Raw genomic sequence first — 20,418 nt, 5'->3', positions numbered from 1 at the left:
GACTATTTTTTCGATACATATTTTTGCACTTGACTGTACCAACAGGAACCATAGTTACAGTGTCTATTAAGTACGTTTGAAACTCGAGACAAATAATTCCGATTACGAAATCATCCATACACAATAACAAATTGATCACGTTTCCATGGCGTAAACATTTATTTTTGGCCCAACGCCAAACGGAGGCACGCGATGACACTGCTGTTTACTGTATAGCTGGCGTCAGAATTAGCGTAGTAGCCAACAAGTTGCGGAGTCTCTGAACAGTACTCGGGAATTTTAGGAAACTTTCATTTTGCAAATGGACAATTTACATTCGCATAATTTTTATTTTTTTAGGGTACCTCCCGTACACGTAAAGTGGGAGTGAATTTTTTTTTGCTTCAACCCTACAGTGTGGGATATCGTTTGAAAGATCTTTCAAAACTAATAGGAGTCTTCAACAAACATTTTTTGATAAGGTGAATATATTCGGAGATAATCGCTCCGAAAGAAAAAGAAAATGTGTGTGTCCCCCCCTCTAACTTTTGAACCATACGTCAAAAAATGTGAAAAAAACGTAGAAGTAGAGATTTAAATTAAAGCTGAGCTTTAAGACATTAAATTAAAACTATAGCGAACATGATCAGTTTAGCTGTTTTTGAGTTGTCGCAAAAAGTTTCCCCTTCATAGTAAAAAGACGTACTATCCACAGTTCATCTTCATCCCTTGGTTAATAATCTACTATACTTTAAGCTCCAGTTTAGCTTAATATGACGGAAGAGTAACTACGGAACCCTACTCTGAGCATGGCCCGATATGCTCTTGGCCGATTTTTTAATAAGTTTCCGAATGATTCCCATGTGGAAATTTCGCAGTATTGGATACTTCGTACATCACGACCATCGTACACAATGATTATAAATTATAATGCGTACATAATTGGTAATTCGTAAAAGTTATTTCAAATTAAACCTTTTTTCCCAGATTGTCCCAATTTGTTCAATCAATCTGTTATTCTATTAGGGGTAGGTGATAGATATAACAACTAATATTGCAAAGTTTTATAACGGGCACGGCTTTTAGGTGTTTTCAAGTAATACCGGGTCGGGTCGGGTAAATCCCAAAATCCACCACAACTCTCATTCATTTAGAGTGCATTTTTAGAATTACACGCAAAATTTTAAATATTCGTTATGTAATGTCTGTATATTACGTGCAAGATTACATTGATTTTGAAAATGTTATGTTTAAATCCACCAAATACTATAACTAGGAATATATAATTATTTAAGAAATGAGCTTGTATATTTATCAGAATGTATGATTTATAAATAAACGTAACGTTCTCTCTAATAGACACACAATCTCCAGTAAAAGTCTAAACTGAAAATAATGAAGTGTTGACTATAATATTATATTGTCTGTAAGTATGTCTTTCCCATCACGGAACAATGGTGTTCCGGACCTTTGGGAGGCGTGCGCGAAACCGAAGCCAACACGTAGATCCCTTTTGACACTTTAATGAAATGTGAGGAGTACACTGCCCTAGCCCGTGTCATGGGACAACCGCCAAGTGTAAGGACTATAGATTGATGATAATGATTGATGGAATTAAAATGAGCTAGGTTATTGGATGAACGCGATGGACTAAGTACTGGGCTATGGGATAAAATACCGGATGCCTCCCTAATAAAAGTTATGCAACGGTATGCAATTTTATCTAAGGCTTGTCTGTATTATTATTATTATTTATGAAAAGTCGCAGAGATCTTTCAACTTTGAGTTAAGCGCCCCCTATGATAGAACTTACATAAGTTACACACCTCATTGACGTTTGAGTTCAACGCCATCTGTATCTCTATCTTGTACACTACGACGTAAGCAGGGCTACTATAATTTTCAACTCTGAGCTCTGTTTCGAAAGCTTCCTTTGAAATGACCAAGTTTGTATAATTTACGAGAGATGGCGCTAGTAGTTAAATTTTTACCTAAAATATACATTATGACATGTGAGTTTTATACACTAAATAAGGTGAAATTGTTATTTACGATACAAGTGCAGAAAATAGGAAATTCGCAATTTTAAATCGACACGAGTTGCGAATTACGTATTCGCACGTGTATCGTACAACGTTTTGTAGTACATATGGCTCCTTAAAGTTTTTTTTTATTTATTATTGCATTTCACATATGGGAGCGTGCACGACTGTCACGCAACCTAGCGTCCGCAAGTCTAGGGGAAAACGTCAATTCACTACATCTTATAAAACTACTCCAAAACTAAAAACTACTGAACGGATTTTCATACGACTTTCATCTATCAATAGAGTGATTCTTGAGGAAGGCTTAAGTATATAACTTGTTAAGGTTTTGTGTAAATTGTTTGAAATATAACGATGTTGTCGGAAAAAATCACGCTGGCTAGGAGCTTTGATTGAAAACGCTGCCTAATCCGTTTGAGCTATAGCAACACAATGTATGGTGGGGTTGTTCCTCATTCATAGTTCTACAAAAAAGTCCGCGGTGTTAAATGTCTATCTTTTATGGATAACTGACTATACATATTCGTAACTTCTAGAAAAAGATCACATAATATGTGGCATTTGCAAACCTATTTACATGGATACATTATTAACAATTATCAAAATAAATAGTTATATTAAGCATTTCATACAGCTTACAATGGTCCCTTACACCATACAATTTAAATGAATATTTCAGGAGTAATCGCAAATCAAAGTTTCGTTTCGAGCCATATAATTGTATTATCCGCAGTTAGTTTAAAATTTTACCACCTTATGCGCTGGGATCGCTTTACTTACCCCCACCATGCACTTCGCACAATCCCAATAGGCAGGTTACACAAATGATACATGAAACCCTGACGGGCGCAGCAATGAAGGTAGGTAGGTAAGATCGTTTAGAGCATTATACAATTAGGTAGGTACATTTTAATTTCACACAGAGACCGTGGTACACAAACAAATAAGAGTTAATAAACTGGATCAGCTTTAATTACATACAAGTAGTTAAAAGTCTAGACCTACGTATAGATTTAATACGGTGTTTACTCATTGTCATTTAAATAGTCCTGTAAACTGATGTAATAACATTTTTGATTGAATATTGTTCCAGAGCTTTTTTGAATATTTTTTCCGATTCCATGTCTTTTATATCATTAGATAATTTGTTATAAACTTTTATGGCCATATTTTGTGGGCTTGTGCTATGTAATTTTAGTTTCAACATATCCACCGAAAGTGCTCATTCCCGCACACGTGCGGGAAAGTTTCACCATATGTATAGTTGTTAACTTTGTAGCTGGCCCGCAACGGCTTACCCTTTGTCTATTGTTAACTAAAACCGCGCGTGCCAATACCTGCAAAAAAAGGGTCGTATAATTCTAATTCGCACCTAGTCCAACGCTCAAAAAACCAGTGTAGGTGCGCTCTCCGATAACGCGCCTTTGATTCGCATATCGAGGACACATTTTAGACTGGTTCGGTAGCGTTCGACTCGCCGGCACTCAGTAACCATATAGGGACCACACCACACAAGAAATCACAAATTATTTTTCCATTTGTTCATTTTGAATCTTATTTCAATTACCATAGGAGTTCTAATTAAATAACCGGTTAAAGTTACCCAGCCCTTTTTTTGCAAGTAAGTGCAAACTATCCATAGTTGAAGCTAAACTACAACGACTCCAGAGGTTGGCCTGTATGGCGACCACGGGCTGCATGAGGACAACACCAACCGCGGCCCTGGAAGCCTTACTGGGCCTGTCGCCGCTGCACCTCTTTATACAACAAGAAGCGCTAGCTACGGCGGTACGTCTCAAAAAATAGAATCTCTGGAGACAACCTAGGGTACCACACACCGAGATCCTCTACGAGGCGATAGGTAAGGAATCGCTAATAGAAGCGGTGACTGACAGGATACCCAGGCAATTCGTCTTCGACAAGAAATACAAGATACAATTACACGAAGAACCTCGTGAAGGACTCAACCCGAGAGAGATGAGAATCTTCACGGATGGATCAAAGACAAGGTCAGGCACTGGCGCGGGAGTATTCTCAGACGACCTAAACATACAACATATCTCAACACCACTAGGTGCCCACAACATAATCTTCCAGGCAGAATGTATGGGCATCATAATGGCAGCACACGCAATCGTCACAAGGAAAGTATCGGACTACCCCATCCGCATACTCTCTGATAGTCGGTCAGTACTACAAGCTCTGCCAAGTTATACTTTGACCTCAGGGCTAATCTATGAATGCCACAAAGCTTTGTCAGAGGTAAGCACCACCACCAGCGTAACTCTGCAGTGGATCAAGGGACACAGCAACTCGCGAGGGAACGATGCAGCTGACATATTGGCGAGAGGAGGCTCGGAACTGAGGGTGGCAGGACCGGAGCCAATTATACCTCTGCCTTATGCCTGGCTCCGGAACATGCTGCTATACAACACCAAGGTAAAACACCAACAGAACTGGTCTAACCTAGGTATGTGCAGGCAGGCGAAGGAGGCCCTCCCGACAATCGACCCATGTTTGTCGAGGAGGCTGAGACAGCTGAAGAGGCCACAGCTCCGGCTTTTGACTGGGGCCATAACCGGCCACGCCCCACTAAACAAACACCTACTAACCCTACGTGTTACAGATAGCCCCCTCTGCAGAGCGTACATGGAGGCAGAGGAGACAGCCGCCCACGTCATTCTTGAATGCCCAGGGTTGGCAGAGTACCGGGCACAATACCTCGGTTCTCCGGGGTCTCTCCCAGAAATCGTCGGCAACATCAAGGGTCTGCTAGGCTTCTTGGTAGAGTTGGGTTGGCAAAGTAGGCCGACAACCCACCACGCAAAATAGGCGCGCATTATGACGTCGAGTTACGGAAACCAAGCCCGCGTATACCAATACCAATACCTCGGAGTTTAATGATATAATATATTGTAAATTGAATTGAAAAATAAGACGTTTTTTCTGTATGTAATGTTCTTAAACATACATTTAGGTATATTCCCTTGAAAGTGGCAATCTACCGACTTTAACCCTGAAAAAAGCGGCCAAGTTCGAGTCGGACTCGCCCATTTATGACGTATTTAAAAAAGTACTTACTAGTTCTCGTAAAAAAAATCGTGGAAGTAGAGCTTAAGAAAGACATTAAATGAAAACTATAGCCGACATGATCAGTTTAGCTGTTTTTGAGTTATCGCAAAAAGTTTCTCCTTCATAGTAAAAATACGTACATCCACAGTTAAACGTTATTACGACATTAAATGGGTTGTTAAAGTTATTTGGCATCCATGTATAATAATAAGCTAAAATTTAAGATAAAAATTGCTTATAATCATTTTATTTAATATTTAATTTGTCTAAAACAGTTTCATTGGCTGTATGGTTCAAGCCGTTAACTATATATTGGCAGTTTTAGAACGAAAGAGTAAAAATAAAAAAGTAAGAGGCAATCCCGCTAATTTTATATTCATATTCGTTTATTGCACTCATGTACGATGCATTATGTCTAGGACTTATTGTTATACTGTACTTTTTCATGCTTTAATAAACAAATCATTTTAATATTACTGCAGTTTGTTAAATATGTGTTTTATTCATCTATATAGCAATCTAAATGTTAATGCGATATTTATCTTTAGACATGCAAAGTCTCCGATTACAAGTACTTTAACTACGTACTGATTATGCAAATTTGCCTATTTGTTTAACTCAGGTGAAAGGTACCGTTTCATCATTTTAAGCTCCAGTTTAGCGTATTGTGACGGAAGAGTAACTACGGAACCCTGCACTGAGCATGGCCCGACATGCTCTTGGTTGGTTTTTATTTTCTGCTTTAATCGGCAAGATCGAGGTTTGAACGCCACATACATGAAAGTTAACCTTTTTACCGCCGTAGTCTGATATATGATATACAATATCCAGCTCATTTCGCCGCAGTCTGACAAAGAAGACAAAATTTCGTGTGACTTCGTACTGGCGGCGACACGAGCACGCTCGAGAAATAAAATCTAAGCGGTTAAAAGGTTAACGCCAACTGTACATGCGAACTAGTGAAAATAATTCATTGTGTTTAGATGTCTCCCAACTATCAGGAACACAAAGGCCGTCATTCGATTCGCACCACAATTTCGCTAGACAAAGTATTTTCAGCTACATTGTTCGAAATCATAATGGAATAGGTACTCTGTATATAGTCTGGATCCCAATTGTTTTTTGCTCGCAATAATGGTGGCAATGATGTTTTTGTTTGGAATATCCACTTTTGTGTTCGTATAATGGGTGTATTCATTCAGACGACGCTGAAAGTGTCGCTTTTATCAGTCGCACAATGGGCGGGAATCAAAGAAATTACTAATTCCGACGACCACTGTTTCTACAATGTAAAATAAAGACGACTCCTTTTGTTTGATATTTTTTGCTGGATTGAGAGCTCTTTGGGCGTATTGAATGACACTTTCATTATAATTTAATGAAATTCAGTTTTTCATAGAATGTATTATAAAGAAAAATATTCTTCATGCTCTGAAAGTGGGTCGATGTTATTCTAAAAAGTGTGCAGAAAATTATGGTAGTAAGTTTTTTTTTTCTTTTTTTACGATGAACATTCAAAATGTATGTTTTAAAGAGTTTGTACAATTTATATTCTGATAATTAATATGCCCCATTCCATAAATACGATATTTTTACCTAAATTGTCAAGAATTACTACTGAAATTTATACTTTGCCTTTTTTTAATGCACATTCAAAATCCTCGTATTCGAAATGAAAAGTAGTGTTTAACCCTTTGAACGCTTTATGTCATAAACACAAACATCACTAAAACGCTAAGATTCCAGGCGCTAGGGAGCTAATGTAAATCTTACTCGAAAGTGTGAAGGTTACTTTGGCAGCGTCCGCCATAACGTGTTCTTGGCGTTCAAAAGGTTAACTCGAGTGAAAGGCACAATTTAATCCCTTGGTTAACAAATCTACTATTAACGGCTCCACAGGCTGATGCTACATACATAGCTAGTTAACACATTCACTGTTAGCTATATACGAGTGCGCGAGCTACGAGCGTAGCCGATAACAGGCAAAAAACCGTATGTCGTGATAAGCGCCTACAAATAAAGAACTCTCCTAATGTGTTAAGATTTGAGAAAAGTACGGTTAAAAATGGGAGTAGGTATCAGGCCAATAGATTTATTTCCAATTTTTTTAAACGCTTGTAATACATTCTATATTAACCAAACGTTGCCCTAAAATTTAACTTTTACCCTAAAAACGGCTTTAAATATGTTCAATTAACAAAATATATTTTGACCCATGCTTTCGCGCCCAAAACGGTCTTTGAAAAGTTTGAAAATTGTATGACGTCACAGTTTACGGTTTGACACATAACTATGTACATACCAAAGAGTAAAGTAAGTATATAGGTACATACACACGTAACACCAAGGCCCCCCGTTGTCTATTCTTAGTTCAAAATTTGGTACTCAAGCCGTAGACATTTAGGTGGTGGGCAAGCTGTGTATGCGTGCGTGTGGGTTTTTAACCAACGAATAAAATATTTTTTCTGTAATAACTGAGTTATTATATATTATAAAGTATTCATTATCCATTAGCATTTCTATGATGTTAATTTAAAGTGCAGATATCGAGGCTTCAATTAATTGCCCACCACCAAAATGGCTACGGCTTGAGTATTAAATTTTGTACTGAGAACAGACAACGGGGGGCCTAATTGGCCTATTTGTTTAAAAAACCCTCAATAAATTAATAAAGATTTTTAAAAAAACAGGGGGCCTACCGCAAAAACCGAAAATCGCATATTGTGAGGATCTTTCTGTTTTACTCTTAGTAAGACGTAATGGGGTTGGCAACTGTCAAAGGTTTGCATAGATGGCGCCATCATAGCTTGCCCTTGTCTCTAGTTTTGTTCTATGAGATTTGGCTTAAAGTACTGGAATCCAGGTTACAAAATTCCAAAAAAAAAAAACAAGAATTTGACACAATTCCAGGGATTGACAGGGCAAGCTATGATGACGCCATCTGTTTAATACTTCGACCGGCCAACCCCATTAGAATGACAGAGAAAAATGCCCGCAATGGCTAACTTCGATTTTCGCGGTTATAGCCCAGTGTCAAGCCGTGAGTTGTGACGTTTGTGTGTGAGTTTACTATTCGCCCTAAGATTTGTAGATAGAAACAACCCTATTCAAACGCACACATCAGAATGATCTAAATAATGTCATTTGGCTATCGTGCATTCCGCCCGTACTTGTCCGTACATGTATTGGCACAAGAGAGACGCGCGATAACGACATCATTTTGATGTCAGTGGACGTTCGAATTAGCTTGTAAGTTAGTTTCATTATGGCGTGTGTACGTACTTACCCTCTACGCCGTAGCAGGCGCTACGCGATCTGGGCACAACACAACTTTCCTTGCCACGCGGCATGCCACCACCATCCTTCTTTCTCGCTGTGCACTAAACAAAAGAAGTATGCATGTATGTCGGAGGCCGATCGTAAAATCAGGCAGATCATAAAATTAAAACTGGTATAGGTAACCTACCTATATGGGAAAGTAAATCTAATCGACATAATTTATAGCACAATTAATTCGTCTACACAATCATGCCAAACTATAATCTTCAAAAATTTTATCGTTATATGTTAACGGCAATCATGGGACATTTAAGAAAAAATTGGAGTATTTTTTATATTTCACCGACATCTGTAAAATTTCTACCGCTTTATGCTTTAAAATTTGAATGTCCAATTCGTCCTTTATGTTTTCTATGTATTTAATGAAAGCTACTTCAATTTGTTTCAATATTATTAACCAATTAAAACTATGGTTTTTTGCTCCAGTCATGGGATGTATGGCGTAATTCATTTTCAAAGGAACAAATATCAATATGTTTGGGTTGGGCTTTTGTTTATGGTAAAATGTTGCCAGCGATTCAAAACTGTTGGTAAATACTTGTTTTACGCGATTTGTCTATACCATCCTGTGCCTGTTCCATTATAGGGGTGTTTACTATATAATATTCATATATTATTCGCGTATATTATATGAGTAACGTTGAATAGGAAGAAATTGGAAGTAGCAAGGCTGGAAACTTCGTTCCTATTCAGCACAGCTTTAACATCAAATTCAATGAAGCCATCCTGCTTCCACAAAGCAACAAACCATTTAGAAAGTAAGAGAGAGGAATATAATCTCTGATATTGTGGTTTCTGTGAATCGGTAGATTCTATTGACATTCATGGAAGAGACATTCGTGGCTTATTTTAACAGGGGCTGTGTCGATCGCATTCAAGTGTATTCGTAAAAATTCTATACATGTAATGAGCCCAATCAAACAGTATTTGTGCTGAAATTCAATGCTTTTATATTTCAGTACGTGGAATTTTGCGAAGGTATAAAATAAAATACTCGATATAAGGAGGGAAATTGAAAATATTACTTGTTATCTTCCTACTATTTATTATGAATGTGAAAGTGTCATATGTTTGGATAAATATTTAAATATTTGTTCCTTCTTTACGGTAAAACGAACGAACGGATTTGAATGAAATTTCGCACAAGTAGGTATAGTTTTTAACCTACAAAAGAACATAGGTTACTTATTCCAGGATGGATCCCCAAATGGGAAACAAGGGGAGATTAAAATATAGTAAGATAGTAAGTTCAATACTTATGAGGAGGACCGGCATATGGAATTAATTGCAGAGAAGACAAGGCAAGAACTCTCGTATTTGTAAACGTACGCCGCTCTGACACAGCCAGAAAGGAAGAGCTTCACTCCTTCAGCTCTACTGATCTTCTGTAAGTCAAGTAACGGGTCGGCAACGCGCATATTACACCTCTGGAGTTAGTTAACGAATTCTAATGTTAATGGAAAGTCAACAAACATTAATGCAAATATATATTGCGCAACGGTGGAATGCTCCTAATATAACATAGGTAAGTACCTATTATCGGGTCAAAATTTTATTGATGTAGGTAATCAAATCGGGCCTTTGTTCCTATGAACTCTTCAGTCAAGAACATTGACCAGCCAGGAATGTGGCACAAATGGTGACTAGTGCAAATATAATTCAGGTACAGTCAAGGTATTAAATATCGACACGGACAAAGTACCAAAAATATGTACACACTACTTTAATGGATAGGAAATAAGGTCGTGTATACATATTTTTGGCGCTTTGTCCGTGTCGATATTTAATACCTTGACTGTACATTGGGTTAACTTCGAAAGCTGGGTAATTTTGACAATGAAAATATCGATAAAACCAGAAGTACTTCATACGTAAGCAACACTTACACCACTGCAACGCTTACCAAGGTATCTTGCTCACTGTTGCTATAGGTAGTAGAAAGTGCTTCTAGTTTAGTTATATTTCCCATTTTCAAAATTATCCCGGTTCCCTTATTATATAGAAATCTACGTCGGAAATAGATGTCTCGACCTCACTGTCTAGCGGACGTCGTGATAGCGGACATGGAAGAGAACGACCTCACACCTGAGGATGCCGAAGACCGGGCAAAGTGGAGAAGATTGAGTCGGATTGGGTCGGTTGGCGCTAGGCTGGGAAAACGCTAGGTTGCAGAAGAATTATATAGAGTCAACAATTCATAGTACTATTACTGTAATCAAGTATTGCTAAATCATAATAATATGCAATGCATATATACTTACATTAATTTGTTACTTTAATAATCTCTTGTATAATATTAGGCGTTCGACGTTCATGTTATATTTCGAAACAGTTGCAACTATATAAGTATGTATAACCACACAATTGCAACAATTACCATCACATAGCATTGAGTGTACAGTTTCGAGCGATCAGCTTCTAAATACATTGCGTTAGAAAACTGTAAATTATTCAACAGTAATCTCAATATAGCACTATGACACATGTCATGTAGGCCACATACATTAGGCCATATACGAGTATAAAATTTTACCATAGAAAACAGACAAGCTTGTCTTTTTTCTATGCTATGAATTTTACAGCCGTTATAATATTCTCATTGGTCATAAGGGTGCGGCCACTCATATCGGGATTCGGCGAATATTCGTGATGGCGTCTCTCGCTACCCAAGGAAAATTAGAGAGACGCCATCATGAATATATAATAATAATAATAGAGTCCATCCAAGTTAACTATGCACGGACTACAAACTATAAGCATCATATTTTCTTTGTCTCATTCTCCGATTCGACGGAGCCCCACTACGCGAGGGTCCTATAACTATAATCCTATTTCTGGACAGTTTGCCCTTCGGGCATCTGAAGCAAACTAACGAACTTATATATTGGTTTAATGTGACTACGTCAAAACAATACACAGGAACAATACGATCTGCCTGATCATACGATCGGCCGCCGACATATGTAAAATATGGCAATATAATTTTATGGCAATAGGGAGTATTACTGCAATGTTCTGCCACCAGAGTGCAGCACTAGCATCTTTTCTAAACCATAGAGTAACTTATACATACTTTGCCTTAAACTATTTTTTGACAAGTTTTCACAGATAATAAAATATGACATTGATGCATCAAGGCGGTTTGTTTACAAAGGGCCTGTCGGGAAACGCGAAAATCGTAATTTAGTTATCTACCTCTTCATCGCTCGAATATGCAAGAGTGATAGAGAGGTTAGATAACGAAATTACGATATTCTTGTTTCGCGGTAGACTCTTAGATTGTGATGGATTGTGGTAGTGGCGCCCCCTACGCAGAGTTTCGCGTAATATTCTCTATTGCCTGTTTTATGCATACAAAGCTAACAAGTGAAATAAGTTGTTATACAGATGTCAATCATAATGAAAAAATCAACGATGATCAACTCTGCTCAACGTGGACTCGTGTCGTGAGATTCGCGGGAAAGATGTGGGTCGAATCCCACGTTGACCAGAGTTTATCATCGTTGATTTTTTCATTATGATTGACATCTGTATATAGATTGTAATGTGGTACTTTCCACAATAAAAAAAGAAAATAAATATTTATATTTAAGTCAAATAAGTACCGAGTTGAAAGGACGCGAAGCGCGATGCACAGGACAGGAGCGGATGGCAACGTCTCACGAAGGCCCTCTGTACCAATGGAGTACCATAGGACAACAACACACACACACACACACACACACACACACACACACACACCTAGGTACAAGCCTTTATCGCTAACTGTAGGTACTTTTCTTTCCCTAGACAACTAATATGTCTCGATGAGAGACAATTCTAACAAACCCAAACTTTTTTTTTATCACAGATGTCCTATGCCACCTAATGTGTCCATGGTACCATATCTACCATAATATAGCATAGTCGCCCAACTTGCAAATGTATATGAAATATCAGCTCAAGCGATTAAAGATAATTTACCACGCAAGATTTTAAAATATTGAACTCAACATATAAGGTAATTAAAAACTTGCAAAACCAAAACCGCACTCATTTTAGCTGTAAAGTTTACAATTATACAGTTCTGTAAGTAAATAAATACTCATTCTTAGAATCTATTTCATTTACTCACAAAATACAATTTTTTAGTCCACGTTCACTAATCTTCTATTCTAGTGGTAAGTTTAATGGCAGTGTTTTCATCGTTGTGTTTGTAATACTTAAACGCAATTATAAAAGAAATTTGTATGATGAGGAGTCCGAAGAATATCCCGATTATGAGAAGGCATTTGATTCCCCATAGCTTTTCTCCGGGGCGAACGATTGATACCTTTGGCCGGTTCGTTTCAGAAAATATAGTGCCCCGTGGTTTGAACGTACTTTTGTAGATCATAATGTGTTTTCATTTCCCGGGCTTAGTTTCGTATTGTTTTACATATTAGGTAACGGGCAATTAAATAAGGTAAGGTAAGCCGAAATAATTCTGTATTATGAGACGTTTTGTCAAATGTCAAGTCAAAGAGAGTCAAAGCCATGTCAGAACGTAATGTAAATGTCACGTTCTCATGAAAAAGGTTTCTTCATTTCATGATTGTCTACGATACAAAACAATCGATAACGGTTCCCGAATTCGGTCCGGATAGATGTGAAATGCTAATATAATATAACAGAAATGGTAAATATTTGCGATATTATCAGTCAACACTATAGGCATTTAAAAACTCCTGTGATCCTATGTTAATGCAATTCATAAACTACTGGTAGGTATGAAAATAACAGGCATTGTATCTTATTGGTACCTTTTAGGGCAGAAAGGTAGCGTGAAAAGCTTAGCGTACCTAATTTTTAACTCATATTTTAAATGCTAATAGACTGCATCGTTCTTGCTAATTTCCATTATTTGAAATTGTATGTGTTAACTACTTATTCGTTATATGAAAAGCTTGTTTATAACACGAAATTTATTTGTAAATAAGGTCAAATATCAAACCGAGTTCTTAATTCACGGGAGCTTTTTACATCTTTTGAAGAACCCACTTCCATTGGCACTAAGGAGTCTCGTATTTTCTAAAAGCAAAGATCGTTCAATGAACATTTGAGTTTGAGCAATGTTAAACAGTGGCCTATTGAAATGGTTGAAACCTTTAGAAAACCACCCTCCTTTCGAGTCGCTTTTCGCTGCCTCTATTTATGTTTCCACATTTTCCATACGTATACAATCGTGGCGCTAGGACGGGGCCTATTGACGCGAAGTGGGCGTTCTGATTTGCCAGTGAATTAACACTATAAAATTGTGAAGGAATCTTCATGCCAACATTGCTTGCTTGGAGAATAAAGGCGTTATCAGTTTCATCTTCAATGTCTGGATCACTTGCCCCCAAGTAATTTCCCCCAAGTAATTTGCCCCAAGGCGATACGTTAAGCGGGGACAAGACCAGTAAGTATAACCTGCGTTGAAATGTAAAATATAAAGGTAAACAATATAAATTCGCGATAGGCCCGCTAAAAATTATGATTTAATACGTGTTGTAAATCACACACTAAAACTAAATACTTAAGTTAGATTGCTAAACTACACGGTCTCTGCAATATCGGTGTTATGAAGACTTTCTGTCGTCAGAATAATATTTTTGTAAATATCTCTTTAGGTACATACTCGTACATATCAATATCACAAATATGACATATGTTGGACATAACGACGCACGTTTGAATCACGCTGTTAGCTATCATCCCAATCATCTTGCACTTGGGTTCGGTACTCTAGTTTTTTCGTGACTTAATGAAATATCATTAAAATACATTTTGAAAGCTGAAACGGCTGAAATGAAGACAAAACCCGGCGATGAAAGATAAGCAGCGTATTTCAACGCGAACACATCACGCCCGACTAATACAGCACGTTATTCATAAACCTATTCATCGAGCTAGCTAAGGAGCGAATCTTTGTGAATGCGACCAAATTGTATGAGAGCAGTCCTCTTTCAAAACTCCGTTGAATAGTGTTAATTTGCTATAGCGAGTTCGCTCGCTCGTCAATGGACTATTTGGAGACTTGAGAACGGAGCACAAAGTCGCAATATTGTGTATGGAAAGTGTGGAAAATATGAATGGAGTTTCGAGGAAAGGGACCGTGGGGACCATTTTGTATAGCTTGGGAGCCGGAGGCGGGTTTGCGTTGCTGCGTGGAAGTTTGTGGCGAACAGAATGCACTATATTGCATGAGGATAGATATATCCTCGTGTATAGAGGTAGACAAAAAGGGAGATAGTGACGTAAGAAAAGGTCAGGAAGAACGTGCTTTACCTTCTGCATGCCTTGATTAACATACATTAACGGACCAGATAAAAAAATAAACGATTTAAAGCCTCATCGCCCCCTTTAAAGTCCTAAAAGTGTTGCATAAGAAAAAAATACATAAAAGATGACGTTGAGGAGCCCACTGATTACGGTCGCGACTGTCAGCTTTTGCAAATAACTAACATGCATATATCGTTCGGCGAACTGGTAATCAGTGGACCCCTTTAAAAGGTGGTCATTTTGTCATTAAATATGTATGCCAATGCCCTATAAAGGGTTATGTAAGTTTGGCAGTTATACTCTGGCACAGCGACCTTGTCAGTAGAAAAAGGCAGCAAATTAAAAAAAAAGTGGCACGAAGAGTGGACTTCCTACTTAAAATTTGAATTTCGCGCCTTTTCCTACTGACAAGTTGGGTGTGTTTCTGTATGTATAAAGTCAGTGTGGAAAGAAAAGAGTCGTGGAATATAAGGGAACCACAGACTATTAAGATTACTTCACCCTTGTATTTAATGTAACTTTATTAATAAGTAATAAAAGTGGCAACTTATATAAATATTCAGTCATTACCATGAGTAGGTGCCTTTAAAAATAATGCCTTTTCGACCTCTACAATAAGCACAATCAAAAAAAGAACCTGTGTGGTTGCATTGGCAAACTCACCACTTAGCTTAGGTATCCACACAGCGGATATTTTTACTTTATAGTGAAAATTCGTCCGTAGATGCGTGGCAACGTGCCGTAATCCGCGATAAGCGCTGCAATTAGATATAGTATAGCTTTGATATAATCTTAAAATAACAAACTCATCTCATTATATAAACAAAAAATTACTAGCCAACCCTTGTACTTACTCAGTTTTTCAGATACATCTTGGAGAAAAACCGGGGCGTGTCGGAACAAAGCCGGCTCCACAATGGGCGCGCGAACAATGCTAACTAGGAGAGTATCACTCGCGGTATCGGCGGTGACGGCGAATGGGCGTTTTACGCGTGTTTCAGTGGTTAGTGGTCAACTGGAGGCCTAGCCGATTGACAATCGGACATCGACAAACGCTAAATGAAAAGAAAAAATGTATCGGGATGACAGACGCTACGAAAAGTCACGTGACTATTTCCATACATTATTTAAGTTTCGTTTGGTGTTTTCTATCAATGATTGTCATCTTGGCTAGGCCCATAATCACTTATTTCTTAAGCTTTTCTCTCTCTCCGGGAGTTAACCGGGCACTTGTTTGTCTCTTTTCTCTTCCTCACTTATCATAGCGTTTACTCCGCTTGCATTGAAAGCACACATTCCAAAACACATATGGGTGCTATTGCGAACAATGAGTGGTAACTAGACGAGAGAAGAGTATCAGTCACGGTACTGACGACGGCGGGGTTGGTGCTTTACGCGTGTTTAACTGTGGTCAACTAGACACCTTTCATATCTCTTACATTTCTCTCTCTCTCTCTCCCCCTCTCTCTCTCTGAGTACAGAGTATTCGGCGTTTTCTCTTAATAGGTTCTTTAAATAGTAAACTATCTATTGGTAGTTTGTTTTTTTTTTGTCACATGGTTCGATGAATTTCCCGAATATACAATTCAATTTAATTTTGTTTGAACTTAACCTAAGTATATATAGTAATATGAAGTTTATTCTGTACTCTGTAGGTACCTAATATAAGGCACAGAGTATTAATTATAATAATAATTGAGAGCGCACTATTCGCCAACAAACTGTCTTCAGTTTGGCGAAGCTTTTGTATGTATATAATCATAAGTATTTTTTGAAAAAAAAAATACACTCTTGTTATCTCTCAGACTTCATTGCTACATAACACTCATCGTAATTAATTACATCAAATTAAACCTAATTGTTAATAAAAAAATAAAGTTCAGTGAAAATAAATTGACCAACAATGCCAACTATTTACCAACTAAAACAGCTTAACAATTTTATCCAGCCCTCCTCGTACTTTCTAAAGCAGTATTAAAATTCAAAAGACACTTAGAACATTGCACATACGCAAGCTCAGCACTAACGACGGAGTCCACAACAATGTGCCCTGTGAAGAGCTCCGAACAATCGAATGAAGACAATAAGCAGCGATACTCCGAGACAAAAAGAGGCGAAATAAAGGCTCACTTGTTTCCTGGCCGCATTGTGAGGAACGGGAGAGGGCAGAGACAAAAGCGTAATGTGCCACGGGGCCCAAACAATAGGGACTGCGCCATTATTGTTACTGTAGCGGCGACGCTTTAGCGAAATATGTGGGTGGCTGCGAACTTGACATGGCCTTGCGCGGGCGATGGATGCGTGTCAACGCGAGCCGCTGCGCGGACCTGCGTGGACACTGTGCGTGGCAAACAGGTGAACACTATCCCTCGTCGTATGCAGAAAATAACAAGTAGGTATTCGTTCTATAGAAACTTGTGCTATCAGTTTGCCTAAGTCCCTTGTTGCATGCAGTGGGCAGATGTGGCATTTATAGAATAGAAAAATTACACACTTTATACCGTAAACACACTGGAATTGGATTAAACAGCACGTTGTAGGTACCTTATTTGCGACTGGTCAAATATTACACCTGACTTAACCATATATATATATATATATATATGTATGGTTTTAATTTATCCGAATTACTTAATAATTTTAACTTGACATTTTTATTTATTTGTATTTGTATCCTTTTATTTTAATTTAATGTAGATAAAGTAATAATTGTTAATTTTATATTTAATTTCACCTGAATATTTTATTTGCTGACATGTAAAATTGTATATTTTACCAATAAAAGAGTATGAGTATGAGTATAACCTCTTGTATACATGTTATAAAGCACATTTTTGTTTATATTAGGAATACACATTATACGTTTTTTAGTTTAATTACATTTTGGTGCCGTGACCAGGATCTTAAGACGCTACGTTATTCACGTTACATCCATGCCTAAAACAGTATGTTATAAAAAATATGTTGGTTAAATATATTAAAACGATTTCCTACTACCAGGCATATTCTAATTTTAATTATAGGATATGAATTTGATCTGGAATATATAGTTGAAAAAATGATACTTTTTACACTGACAGACTTTTTATACTTCCGCGAACAATATCAATGTCATATGTAATGCAGCCAAGAGCAATGTCACACATTGCTTTTATGGGTACCCGACTGGGTGGCCCAACTTTTCACAACATAGCAGAAACTTTAGCTTATCTAACTATGATATAACTACGATTATTGTGCATTACATTACATAATTTACTTCCGGATTTTCTCTTTATACTTGGTCAGCAAGCAAGTGAGTATCTATCCAAGAAAATACAGTTTAGAAGACTTTCTTATTGTTTTATACATATATGACATGGGCAAATGGAGCATACTTACCTACTCCCTGTTTCAGCGTTTCCCAAACTATGGGTCGTGAGCGAAATTTGAGCAGACCCTGGAACGTAAGACGACGTGCCGACCAATCGGGTCAACAGCCGGTACTAATAACGTAATAAATCCCTATACTATTGCTCCGTGCAATGCGTACTTTTTTTACTTTATTTAATGATTGACATCTGCATCCAAGATCAATCAGAACAGTTCTTGTAATCGGAAAACTTGTAGATTAATCTTGTAATGCATGCATTACACAGGCCATGACACAGCCGTGTCATGACACAGGCCGAATCCCAGGGGATTTACTTTACAATAATACACTCTTACAATATACCTACCTATGACAATCTTGCAATTCGGCCCGAGCTCACGAACCGATATATCATGAGGAAGGTATTTATGTAGATAGAGGTACTATAAAAGTTGCTACTAAACATTACGTTTGTAAAATTGTAAATAATGTACATAATACAGGGTGATTTCGGGGTCGTGGAGCAAGAGAACAAGACATCACACAGAATTCAAAGATGAGTCTAATGATGTTGCTCATTATTTATTATCACCAATAATTATGATTAATTTTCAGATGACAAGTAGAAAAAAACATGTTTGCATACAGTTTGGTCACCCTAGTCAATGTGACGTCTTGTCGCGTATGTCAAAAGTCTTAGGGTGACCATGATTACTTCGTATAATATTAATTTTACTTGAAAAATAATAAAAATCAAACTAATTATCTTTCAATCAAATACTACCGTATGATAATGTAAATCATTTATAGATTCAGAAAAAGTGGTTCTGAATCACGACCCAGAAATCACCCTGTATTAGTTAATTGTTTTTAAGTCTTACAAATTTAATGTTATAAAATTTAATGTCCCATAGTTTTTATGTCGTTCGTTCCCAATATCATACTTGGACAACGCTATGTACTCCATAATTGTCGTATTATATCAGCTGAAGTACTTTAAAATTATTGTGATGTAACATATGTAATATATACGATGTGGTTGTACTTAATAAATAAAATAAAAATATTACGATCTAGGTACAATCTAGGTATCTCGTTGATAATAATTCAGCCGACGTGGTGGCGGTATAGATTGCTGCTCTGTTCGGCCTTGGATAAAATGGATACGGCTAAAAGAAGGAATCAATGTTTTAAAAATATAATCGCCACAGCTACTTTAGATTTAAGCTAGTTATAGTAATCCTCTGTATAAATCCATTATATATATTGCTATTGTAAATAAAATATTATATTACCTTTAGACTTGTATTATTATGCAGTTTTCAAAGCCATAAATCTGACTTACCTGGTCTCTTCAAACGCTATTAATCCTGAAAAGAAAATATGAACATGTATTCGCCATTACAACAATAATAAATATTATAAGACAATTTTACTAAGGCTAAGTGCTAAGGCTCATGTGGTGGTCGTGCCGCTCACGCATCGGCCTCCACAGTCACCAAACCCGTTGCCTAAACAGCAATGCTAAAATCGTCTGCAATAGCCTCTTAAGGCCCAGCCATAGAAATGAAAAATCCAAAATTTGCCACTGGAATTTAAACCTATAGTGCACGGAATACAGTTGATTTTATTTTGTTTGAAAATTGCACGAAACAAAACAAATGCAACTCTGTCCTAATTGAATATGATTTAAATTTAATCGAACTGAATAAGTCCTATAGGTAGGACCTTGGGCCTTACGAGGATAGACGCAAAGGCCTGTGATGATACATAATATACCTATAGTTATACATGAATATTTACTCATATACATACATAGAAAACATCTATAACGCTGGAACAAAAATTTGTGATAAGCACCCAAATAAATTCCCTTACCAGTCATTACCAACTAGGCTACGTAGGATGCCGTAATAATATCTGACTACTTGTTGAAGGTGCAGATTATAATGATTGTGTAACAAAGATTCAGTGTATATAAAAACCTAGATAAAAAGTACAAAACACTAGGTAGTCAAACTACTACCATAAAAATTACCTCATCAATATGGTTATAGTCAATTGGCTCAGAGTAATATTTCATTTAAAAAAAACATGATTAACATGTCTGTTAACATCACCAAAACCAATGAAACCAAACCAATAACTCTAATAAGGGCCCGCCCTTAAAATTCAAGGAGTTTTCTTATAAAACGTATCGTCTGATGACGTCCTCATTTGACCAGTGACTTCATAAGAGGCATTTGTGATAGGGACGAAGCACCCAACCATAATAAATAAGCTAATTTAAACCTTAAGCATAGAGCAATAGGGTGGAAAGGGAGCGTTTGGTCTTCCACGTTGGTGGTT

The 20,418-nt window shown here is 37.3% G+C and overlaps 1 protein-coding gene across 1 annotated transcript in view; it reads right to left on the bottom strand.

The window, feature by feature from the left end:
- LOC133517631 (uncharacterized) overlaps positions 1-20,418 on the bottom strand; it is a 394,272-nt gene that overhangs the window by 331,652 nt on the left and 42,202 nt on the right. Inside the window, exon 2 of the mRNA XM_061850980.1 lies at positions 19,415-19,439. Coding sequence (XP_061706964.1) covers positions 19,415-19,439 — 25 coding nt within the window. The remainder of the gene's footprint in view (positions 1-19,414; positions 19,440-20,418) is intronic.

This window comes from Cydia pomonella, chromosome 5 (assembly GCF_033807575.1).
Source record: "Cydia pomonella isolate Wapato2018A chromosome 5, ilCydPomo1, whole genome shotgun sequence".
Taxonomy (NCBI): Eukaryota; Metazoa; Arthropoda; class Insecta; order Lepidoptera; family Tortricidae; genus Cydia; species Cydia pomonella.
The sequence above is the reverse complement of the archived record's forward strand: the minus strand, read 5'-3'. Positions and strand labels throughout refer to the sequence as shown.